This window comes from Oncorhynchus mykiss, chromosome 10 (assembly GCF_013265735.2).
Source record: "Oncorhynchus mykiss isolate Arlee chromosome 10, USDA_OmykA_1.1, whole genome shotgun sequence".
In the NCBI taxonomy this organism is placed as follows: Eukaryota; Metazoa; Chordata; class Actinopteri; order Salmoniformes; family Salmonidae; genus Oncorhynchus; species Oncorhynchus mykiss.
In genome coordinates, this window is record NC_048574.1 from 75353775 (window position 1) to 75365691 (window position 11917).

Genomic DNA, 11917 nt, shown 5'->3' on the forward strand with positions numbered 1-11917 from the left:
TGGGTGTTGTTGCACCATACCAACGATATCCCTGTCTTCCCCATCACATCATGAAAGGTCATGTTGATGTTCATTTAACCTCTTCCTCTGACTCCTCCCTTTCTCCTTTGTTTCTCTCTGTCTCTTTCTCTCTCTTTCTCCTCAGATCTCCAGGCTCAAAGCGTCAGTTCACCAGGTAGGTAGAGTATAAATCTACAGTGATTATAGCAGTTCAATATTAGTCAACTTTATTATCCCACATGGAGAAATTCATGTGTCCATACAAACCATTCTAAAACCCAATAACAAGTAGTGTTTTATGGAACTACTAATACTTGTCAACCACAAAGCATTACTGCTGTTAGAATAACAGAATCACTGTCATCATCTGTCCTCACCACTGTGTTTTCCTCTCTGCTGTTTACAGCTGAACTCTCAGTCAGACTGGTGAATGGAACCACTTCCTGTTCTGGGACAGTGGAAGTCTTCAATGAAGGAGAGTGGTCAGGTCTATGTTCTAGGTTGTGGGACATGAAAGATGTTAATGTTGTGTGTAGAGACCTGAGTTGTGGGAATCCTGTAGATGAATCTAGAGGACCTCTGTTTGAAGATGGAAGAAGAGGAGTCACACTATATAGCAGTTGCTATGGAAATGAGTCTTCTATTAGACAGTGTGACATCATAGGTGGACGTGGTGTCTGTGATGGTGGATATTATCATCATGTGACCTGTTCAGGTAAGAGACTGGTCATATTGAGAGATTTATTTATACATTATACAATATTACCATGTATCATGTTTTATGTGTTTTTATTTCATTTAAATAGAGGGAGAGATGTCAGATGTATTTAAACATTATATTTGTGTTTGTCATATTGGTTTATGGGAGATGTTCATGGGCAGATCATTGTAGTTCAGATGGTACTGAAGTGAAGCTGCCTGATGGATGTCCAGCTGTTTATTTTCTATAAAGTGAAGTGAACTTATTCCTGTCTCCTGCCTGCATTATTCCCAACCCGATCCTGAGTGACTAAGAACCCATTTCTACCTCTTACAGTATCAAACATAGCAAACTACTATCTTTTATCCAACATATTTGTGTTTAGTCCTTGACAGTGTCATCAACAAAACTGATTGAATGTTCAACCAACTCTTTTTCTCCAGAGTCTGTGCGGCTTGTGGATGGAGCTGGTCTCTGCTCTGGGAGAGTGGAGGTGAAGTCCAATCAGTCCTGGGCCTCAGTGTGTGAAGCTGACTTTGACCGGCAGGATGCAGAGGTAGTCTGTGGGGAGCTTGGCTGTGGGGCTCCTGCAGCTCTACAGGGGGGGCTCTATGGAGAAGGTGAGGGTCAGACCTGGGATAAAGAGTTCCAGTGTAAAGGCAATGAGTCCCTTCTCCTGGACTGTGACACCTCAGACAGAGAGAACAACACCTGCCTACCTGGTAATGCTGTTGGACTCACCTGCTCAGGTAAGAAACAGTTTGTCACTCAGTCAACATTGTTTCTCACCTGGAGTGAAGAATATGAGAGACAATATAGGTGTGTTTTAGTGAGAAAATAGTAAGATTACTGTCTCTCTCTTTTCTTTTCTCAGAGCCTGATGATGTGAGGCTGGTGGGAGGAGGCAGTCGCTGTGCTGGTGGAGTGGAGTGGTACGACCAGGGAGAGTGGAGGACTGTGGGATCTTTCTCTGACGTGATGTCTATAGCTGTAGTAGTGTGCAGACATCTGGGTTGTGGCTCCACTGTTTCAGCACTACCTGGAAACACCACTAGAGGGTTTGGAGTTTCCTGATCTGGGTCTGAGTCTTCACTGAGGGAGTGTAGAAGAACGTATTATCTCCGTCCTGGACTCACAGTGATCTGCTCAGGTAATAAGAAGATACACTATATTACCAAAAGTATGTGGACGTTAGTGGGTTCGGCTATTTCAGCCACACCTGTAGCTGACAGGTGTATAAAATCGAGCACACAGCCATGCAATCTCCATAGACAAACATAGGGAGTAAAATGTTCTTACTGAAGATGTCAGTGACTTTCAACGTGGCACGTCTAGGAGCAACAACGGCTCAGCCGTGAAGTGGTAGACAACACAAGCTCACAGAACGGACCGCCGAGTTCTGAACCACGTAGAGCCTAAAAATAATCCTCTGTTGTAAAACTCACTGCTGAGTTCCACATACTTTTGTCCATGTATTATATCTCCTTCCTGGACTCACAGTGATCTGCTCAGGAAATATCAACATATTATAATTATATTCAACTGATTTCCTTCATTCATACAACTTCCTCTGCACCTCTCATGATGACTGTTTAACTTGTCAGTCTGCTTTACTAAATAGATCACTCAGTCAAGTAGGAATCAAATACAACTTAAATATCCCAGAATGCTTTGTATTTGAGTGTTATCTCAGTGAACGTCTCTACTCACTACCACTGTCACAAAGAGAGAATGAGGGAGGAGGAGAGGAAGATATGGGAGAGATCAAATATATTTTTATCACTGAGTTCTCACCAGTGATGTCATCATAACCAGTAACCTTTTCTACTCTTGGCCCATCCTGACCCTGACATACAGCATCAGACCTTGTAGATCAGATGGTACTGTAGTGAAGCTGCCTGATGGATGTCCAGCTGTTTATTTTCTATAAAGTGAAGTGAACTTATTCCTGTCTCCTGCCTGCATTATTCCCAACCCGATCCTGAGTGACTAAGAACCCATTTCTACCTCTTACAGTATCAAACATAGCAAACTACTATCTTTTATCCAACATATTTGTGTTTAGTCCTTGACAGTGTCATCAACAAAACTGATTGAATGTTCAACCAACTCTTTTTCTCCAGAGTCTGTGCGGCTTGTGGATGGAGCTGGTCTCTGCTCTGGGAGAGTGGAGGTGAAGTCCAATCAGTCCTGGGCCTCAGTGTGTGAAGCTGACTTTGACCGGCAGGATGCAGAGGTAGTCTGTAGGGATGTTGGCTGTGGGGCTCCTGCACCTCTACAGGGGGGGCTCTATGGAGAAGGTGAGGGTCAGACCTGGGATAAAGAGTTCCAGTGTAAAGGCAAAGAGTCCCTTCTCCTGGACTGTGACACCTCAGACGAAAAACACAACACCTGCCTACCTGGTAATGCTGTTGGACTCACCTGCTCAGGTAAGAAACAGTTTGTCACTCAGTCAACATTGTTTTTCACCTGGAGTGAAGAATATGAGAGACAATATAGGTGTGTTTTAGTGAGAAAATAGTAAGATTACTGTCTCTCTCTTTTCTTTTCTCAGAGCCTGATGATGTGAGGCTGGTGGGAGGAGACAGTCGCTGTGCTGGTGTAGTGGAGCTGTTCAACCAGGGAGAGTGGAGGACTGTGGGAACTGCTGACAGGACCAGGATGTTTTTGTCTGCAGTAGTGTGTAGACAGATGGGTTGTGGCTCCACTGTTTCAGTACTACCTGGAAACACCAATAGAGGGTTTGGAGTTACATGTTATGGGCCTGAGTCTTCACTGAGGGAGTGTTGGAGAAGTTATGATCACCTTCCTGAACTCACAGTGATCTGCTCAGGTAATAACAACATATTATAATTATATTCAACTGATTTCCTTCATTCATACAACTTCCTCTGCACCTCTCATGATGACTGTTTAACTTGTCAGTCTGCTTTACTAAATAGATCACTCAGTCAAGTAGGAATCAAATACAACTTAAATATCCCAGAATGCTTTGTATTTGAGTTTTACCTCAGTGAACGTCTCTACTCACTACCACTGTCACATGTCATGTTATTGTCATATCTAAATGAGGAAAGTAGTTGAGGAGCTACGTTTTCTTTTTCTCTCCTCTTGTTCCAGATGTCCTGCTTAAGCCTGATATCAACATGTGTTGTCTCAGTGACTGTAGGCCCACTACTCATGTTGCCCTGTGAGGGAGGGTGGCTGGCACTGTTACATGCTGATGTTATTGTCATATCTATAGGAAACTAGTTGAAGAGGTTTTTCTTGTTCTCTTTTATTGTTACAGATCTCCTGGTCCAGCCTGATATCTTCCTGACTGACTCAATGGGAGGGGTCTTCAGGGGCCACCAGGGGCCCGAGATGTTCAGGGGCTACAACTTCACCATAACCTGCTCCACTCAGCCACAGTACCCAGGAGGCTCCTTCCTCCTCACGTTCACCGGCTCCAACAGAACCCAGACCCAGCCAGCTGTCAATCACTCTGCTGCATTCCACTTCCCTGCTGCAGATGACTCCCACCAAGGGAACTACAGCTGTGTTTATGACAATTATGTTTTCTCTCATAACTTCTCCTCTGAGAGTGAGCTCCTCTCCCTCACCATCACAGGTAAGTGAACATGAACCAGACTTATAACTTTGTCATTGACAGATTTCCCACAGATCTATGTGATGATGATCAGTCCCCTCATCAAAGGTGTTTCTGTTTGCAGCCTCTCCTCTGCCAGCCTTCATCATCAGACACGTTGTAGTGCTGCTGATCCTACTGACAGCCATCACCACCTCCTACCTGTACTACAAGGTAAAGACATTTACTCAGACGTTACAAGTCATTTAAACTAGAGGGAGAGGGAGAGGGGGAGAGAGAGAGAATGGAGATACTAGTGAGTAAATGTCTGACTGTTGGTGCTGTGTCTCCCTAGCCCACCAGGAGGCAGAAGAGAGTGAACAGGGTGAGCAGCATGGATCTTTATGTCAATGCCATGGAGATGGTCTCTCTGAGCTCCAGAGCTGAAGCTGGACCGGGAGAGGAGAGAGCAGCCCAGGGGACGGAGTAGGAGTAGAATGAAGCTGACCCTACATGCTGATCTTAGGTCAGTTTTGTGTTTTAAATCGATGGTCAGCAGTGGACAGGTGTTTAAAATGTGGTGACAAACCTGAAGTGACTCTAATTTTAATAACAAGTTCAGAATTAGTTCAGAATTAGTTTATCTTTCTGGAACCTTGAAAGAAATCTAAAAGGAGTGACTGCAACCACCATTATTCATTTAGTTTGGTTTTTACCACCAGAGAAACATGGGGTTTGGGTAACATGGGGTTTTGGGTAACAAGGGGTTTTGGGAACATGGGGTTTTGGGTAACATGGGTTTTGGGTAACATGGGTTTTGGGTAACATGGGGTTTTGGTAACATGGGGTTTTGGGTAACATGGGGTTTGGGGTAACATGGGTTTTTAGTAACATGGGGTTCTGGGTAACATGGGGTTTGGGTATCATGGTGTTTTGGGTAACATGGTGTTTTGGGTAACATGGGGATTGGGTAACATGGTGTTTTGGGTAACATGGGGATTGGGTAACATGGTGTTTTGGGTAACATGGGAATTTGGGTAACATGGTGTTTTGGGTAACATGGGGTTTTGGGTAACATGGGGATTTGGGTAACATGGTGTTTTGGGTAACATGGTGTTTTGGTAACATGGGGTTTTGGTAACATGGGGTTTTAGTAACATGGGGTTCTGGGTAACATGGGGTTTGGGTATCATGGTGTTTTGGGTAACATGGTGTTTTGGGTAACATGGGGATTGGGTAACATGGTGTTTTGGGTAACATGGGGTTTTGGTAACATGGGGTTTTGGTAACATGGGGTTTAGTAACATGGTGTTTTGGTAACATGGGGGTAACATGGGTTTTAGTAACATGGGGTTTTGGGAACATGGGGGTAACATGGGGTTTTAGTAACATGGTGTTTTGGTAACATGGGGGTAACATGGGAATTTGGGTAACATGGGGTTTTGGATAACATGAGGTTTGGGTAACATGGGGTTTTGGTAACGTGGGGTTTTGGGGTAACATGGGGTTATGGGTAACATGGGGTTTTGGGTAACATGGGGTTTTGGGTAACATGGGGTTTTGGGTAACATGGGGTTTTGAGTAACATGGGGTTTTGGTAACATGGGGTTTTGGTAACATGGGGTTTTGAAAAAACATGAGGTTTGGGTAGCATGGGGTTTTGGGGTAACATGGGGTTATGGGTAACATGGGGTTTTGGGTAACATGGGGTTTTGGGTAATATGGGGTTTCGAGTAACATGGGGTTTTGGGTAACATGGGGTTTTGGTAACATGGGGTTTTGAAAAAACATGAGGTTTTGGTAACATGGGGTTTTGGATAACATGAGGTTTGGGTAACATGGCGTTTGGGGTAACATGGGGTGTGGGAAAATTGGATTTTGGGTAACATGGGGTTTGGGTAACATGGGGTTTTGGGGAACATGGGGTTTGGGGGAACATGTTGTTTGGGTAACATGGGAATTCGGTAACATGGGATTTTGGTAACAATCGTTTTTTAATTATTTTAAGAGAGCAGCTCAATTACGTCTGTTTCATGTTCCAGTATTGCTTCTTATCTTTATTTTTTTGTCTTATTTAGTGTCTCTTAGATTATTTATCTTATTTAGTGTCTCTTAGATTCTTTATCTTATTTAGTGTCTCTTAGATTATTTATCTTATTTAGTGTCTCTTAGATTCTTTATCTTATTTAGTGTCTTAGATTATTTATCTTATTTAGTGTCTCTTAGATTATTTATCTTATTTAGTGTCTCTTAGATTCTTTATCTTATTTAGTGTCTCTTAGATTCTTTATCTTATTTAGTGTCTCTTAGATTCTTTATCTTATTTAGTGTCTCTTAGATTCTTTATCTTATTTAGTGTCTCTTAGATTCTTTATCTTGAAGTGTTTCCATTATTAGTCCAGGTATTATTATAATCATCTGTTCATTCTTTGTATTTTTAAACATTTTTTAATAAAGGGGTTTGTTGTTGTTTACCTCTCATGATGTTATTGATTATAAATGTTATGATATTGATTATGATGTAGATTAGTGTTATGTTGTTAGTAGTATAGAGATAATGATGTTATTGATTATAAATGTTATGATATTGATTATGATGTAGATTAGTGTTATGTTGTTAGTAGTATAGAGATAATGTTATTGATTATAAATGTTATGATATAGATTATTGATTATGAAGTAGATTATTGTTTTGATGTTGCTCTCTAAACTGCCATGTGATCAACTGAATGTTTTTAATAAAATTACAGGCTGTCAGTCTTGTGTGATTTAATTATTAGACAGACTAGAACATACAGTATGAATTAACTGAGATCAGTCTGTGTGATTCCCCTCTTGGACAGACTACAACATACAGTATGAATTAACTGAGATCAGTCTGTGTGATTCCCCTCTTGGACAGACTACAACATACAGTATGAATTAACTGGTCATACATTTGGCAGGAGGTTAGGAAGTGCATCTCAGTTTCCACCTCATTTTGTGGGTAGTGGGCACATAGCCTGTCTTCTCTGGAGAGCCAGGTACTGACCTGTATATAGTCCTGCTGTTGTTATTTTACTGCTGCTCTTTAATTACTTGTTACAGGCCAACCCAAGTGGTACTGTTCAGTAGGATAATAGTAGACCAACCCAAGCTGTACTGTTCAGTAGGATAATAGTAGACCAACCCAAGCGGTACTGTTCAGTAGGATAATAGTAGACCAACCCAAGTGGTACTGTTCAGTAGGATAATAGTAGACCAACCCAAGCTGTACTGTTCAGTAGGATAATAGTAGACCAACCCAAGCTGTACTGTTCAGTAGGATAATAGCTAGGTTTTTACTGTCAAACCATGGGAAGTGTGTCTATATAGGTAAGTATATATACAATTAGGATTTTACTTTAAGGTAAAATGTACTGTAACTGTCCAGTTGTGAAGAGAATCTAAATATATTGTTTATTGATCTCCTCACCTCTCCATACTAGCACCATACGTTCTGTTGTTTATTGACTTCCTCTCCATTCTAGCACCATACGTTCTTCAGAAGCTGGACAGCATATGAATAGAATCCATCTTCTCTCACCCTCTCCCCTCAAGACCAACATCACACAAGATGCTTCAGAAAAACCACAACAACAAGCTGGTGAAGTTGCTACCCAACAGGAACAACCATGACAACAACACCAAGCTGGTGAAGTTGCTACCCAACAGGAACAACCATGACAACAACAACAACAACAAGCTGGTGAAGTTGCTACCCAACAGGAACAACCATGACAACAACAACAACAACAAGCTGGTGAAGTTGCTACCCAACAGGAACAACCATGACAACAACAACAAGCTGGTGAAGTTGCTACCCAACAGGAACAACCATGACAACAACAACAAGCTGGTGAAGTTGCTACCCAACAGGACAACCATGACAACAACACCAAGCTGGTGAAGTTGCTACCCAACAGGACAACCATGACAACAACAACAACAACAAGCTGGTGAAGTTGCTACCCAACAGGACAACCATGACAACAACAACAACAAGCTGGTGAAGTTGCTACCCAACAGGACAACCATGACAACAACAACAACAAGCTGGTGAAGTTGCTACCCAACAGGACAACCATGACAACAACAACAAGCTGGTGAAGTTGCTACCCAACAGGACAACCATGACAACAACAACAACAAGCTGGTGAAGTTGCTACCCAACAGGAACAACCATGACAACAACAACAAGCTGGTGAAGTTGCTACCCAACAGGACAACCATGACAACAACAACAACAAGCTGGTGAAGTTGCTACCCAACAGGAACAACCATGACAACAACAACAACAACAAGCTGGTGAAGTTGCTACCCAACAGGAACAACCATGACAACAACAACAAGCTGGTGAAGTTGCTACCCAACAGGAACAACCATGACAACAACAACAAGCTGGTGAAGTTGCTACCCAACAGGAACAACCATGACAACAACAACAAGCTGGTGAAGTTGCTACCCAACAGGAACAACCATGACAACAACAACAAGCTGGTGAAGTTGCTACCCAACAGGAACAACCATGACAACAACAACAAGCTGGTGAAGTTGCTACCCAACAGGAACAACCATGACAACAACAACAAGCTGGTGAAGTTGCTACCCAACAGGAACAACCATGACAACAACAACAAGCTGGTGAAGTTGCTACCCAACAGGAACAACCATGACAACAACAACAAGCTGGTGAAGTTGCTACCCAACAGGAACAACCATGACAACAACAACAAGCTGGTGAAGTTGCTACCCAACAGGACAACCATGACAACAACAACAAGCTGGTGAAGTTGCTACCCAACAGGAACAACCATGACAACAACAACAAGCTGGTGAAGTTGCTACCCAACAGGAACAACCATGACAACAACAACAAGCTGGTGAAGTTGCTACCCAACAGGACAACCATGACAACAACAACAACAAGCTGGTGAAGTTGCTACCCAACAGGAACAACCAATATGTTTCAGTTATATAGTCTACCAAGTGTTGATGTCATTGTAGAGGGTGGGTCCCAAAGACCCTCCCCATTAGTGATTAAGGGACTTGAAGATTCATCTGTTTTGCTGCAGGCCTTATAATAGATACTGTTTCTATGTGTCTAAAACTCTGCCACTATACGTTGTACAAGCATCTATATTAGTCTTTGTGGTTAGGCCCTGGTTGATGTGAGAGTGGGCTTGCAGGCTGGGTCTGAGTCTATATTAGTCTTTGTGGTTAGGCCCTGGTTGATGTGAGAGTGGGCTTGCAGGCTGGGTCTGAGTCTATATTAGTCTTTGTGGTTAGGCCCTGGCTGTTGTGAGAGTGGGCTTGCAGGCTGGGTCTGAGTCTATATTAGTCTTTGTGGTTAGGCCCTGGCTGTTGTGAGAGTGGGCTTGCAGGCTGGGTCTGAGTCTATATTAGTCTTTGTGGTTAGGCCCTGGTTGATGTGAGAGTGGGCTTGCAGGCTGGGTCTGAGTCTATATTAGTCTTTGTGGTTAGGCCCTGGCTGTTGTGAGAGTGGGCTTGCAGGCTGGGTCTGAGTCTATATTAGTCTTTGTGGTTAGGCCCTGGTTGATGTGAGAGTGGGCTTGCAGGCTGGGTCTGAGTCTATATTAGTCTTTGTGGTTAGGCCCTGGCTGTTGTGAGAGTGGGCTTGCAGGCTGGGTCTGAGTCTATATTAGTCTTTGTGGTTAGGCCCTGGCTGTTGTGAGAGTGGGCTTGCAGGCTGGGTCTGAGTCTATATTAGTCTTTGTGGTTAGGCCCTGGTTGATGTGAGAGTGGGCTTGCAGGCTGGGTCTGAGTCTATATTAGTCTTTGTGGTTAGGCCCTGGCTGATGTGAGAGTGGGCTTGCAGGCTGGGTCTGAGTCTATATTAGTCTTTGTGGTTAGGCCCTGGCTGATGTGAGAGTGGGCTTGCAGGCTGGGTCTGAGTCTATATTAGTCTTTGTGGTTAGGCCCTGACTGTTGTGAGAGTGGGCTTGCAGGCTGGGTCTGAGTCTATATTAGTCTTTGTGGTTAGGCCCTGGTTGATGTGAGAGTGGGCTTGCAGGCTGGGTCTGAGTCTATATTAGTCTTTGTGGTTAGGCCCTGGTTGATGTGAGAGTGGGCTTGCAGGCTGGGTCTGAGTCTATATTAGTCTTTGTGGTTAGGCCCTGGTTGATGTGAGAGTGGGCTTGCAGGCTGGGTCTGAGTCTATATTAGTCTTTGTGGTTAGGCCCTGGCTGTTGTGAGAGTGGGCTTGCAGGCTGGGTCTGAGTCTATATTAGTCTTTGTGGTTAGGCCCTGGTTGATGTGAGAGTGGGCTTGCAGGCTGGGTCTGAGTCTATATTAGTCTTTGTGGTTAGGCCCTGGCTGTTGTGAGAGTGGGCTTGCAGGCTGGGTCTGAGTCTATATTAGTCTTTGTGGTTAGGCCCTGGCTGTTGTGAGAGTGGGCTTGCAGGCTGGGTCTGAGTCTATATTAGTCTTTGTGGTTAGGCCCTGGCTGATGTGAGAGTGGGCTTGCAGGCTGGGTCTGAGTCTATATTAGTCTTTGTGGTTAGGCCCTGGCTGTTGTGAGAGTGGGCTTGCAGGCTGGGTCTGAGTCTATATTAGTCTTTGTGGTTAGGCCCTGGCTGATGTGAGAGTGGGCTTGCAGGCTGGGTCTGAGTCTATATTAGTCTTTGTGGTTAGGCCCTGGCTGATGTGAGAGTGGGCTTGCAGGCTGGGTCTGAGTCTATATTAGTCTTTGTGGTTAGGCCCTGGCTGATGTGAGAGTGGGCTTGCAGGCTGGGTCTGAGTCTATATTAGTCTTTGTGGTTAGGCCCTGGTTGATGTGAGAGTGGGCTTGCAGGCTGGGTCTGAGTCTATATTAGTCTTTGTGGTTAGGCCCTGACTGTTGTGAGAGTGGGCTTGCAGGCTGGGTCTGAGTCTATATTAGTCTTTGTGGTTAGGCCCTGGCTGATGTGAGAGTGGGCTTGCAGGCTGGGTCTGAGTCTATATTAGTCTTTGTGGTTAGGCCCTGGCTGATGTGAGAGTGGGCTTGCAGGCTGGGTCTGAGTCTATATTAGTCTTTGTGGTTAAGCCCTGACTGTTGTGAGAGTGTGCTTGCAGGCTGGGTCTGAGTCTATATTAGTCTTTGTGGTTAGGCCCTGACTGTTGTGAGAGTGTGCTTGCAGGCTGGGTCTGAGTCAGACTGAAACTAGATAAAGAGAAGTAACCACTGTCTGGTTTTGACATGTTGATATTGTGTGACAGTGGTCAATGCTAATGAATTCAGAGAAGCTACTGTACCAGGTTACTTTATAAGGTAACCTCAGCTTATTGATACACACACACATTGACGTAGGTGATCATACCACCAGCTAGTGATCACATGTATATAATCAGCTGTGCCCTTAGATGGGGTGCAGAACTTACTCTGAAACATACATGCTGTGTTCCCGTTGTCAACTTCTGTCTGCAACCACATTAATAAATGAACAATTTATTTACTTAAAGATATTGTCTGGTTGCTGATTTCACCAATAAGCAAATGATTGACAAGGTACAAGGAACCTGCCCCGACATCACCACCATGGATGTAGAAGTTATATAGTCTACCAAGTGTTAATGTCACCACCATGGATGTTTAAGTTATATAGTCTACCAAGTGTTAATATCACCACCAT

At 43.8% G+C, this 11917-nt stretch overlaps 1 protein-coding gene across 2 annotated transcripts in view; it reads left to right on the top strand.

The window, feature by feature from the left end:
* Positions 1-11917, top strand: part of LOC110512116 (CD5 antigen-like) — a 75578-nt gene that overhangs the window by 39395 nt on the left and 24266 nt on the right. For both annotated transcript variants that reach the window (XM_036933978.1, XM_036933979.1), the window contains exon 6: positions 3990-4310. In XM_036933978.1, the coding sequence (XP_036789873.1) occupies positions 3990-4310 (321 nt within the window). The remainder of the gene's footprint in view (positions 1-3989; positions 4311-11917) is intronic.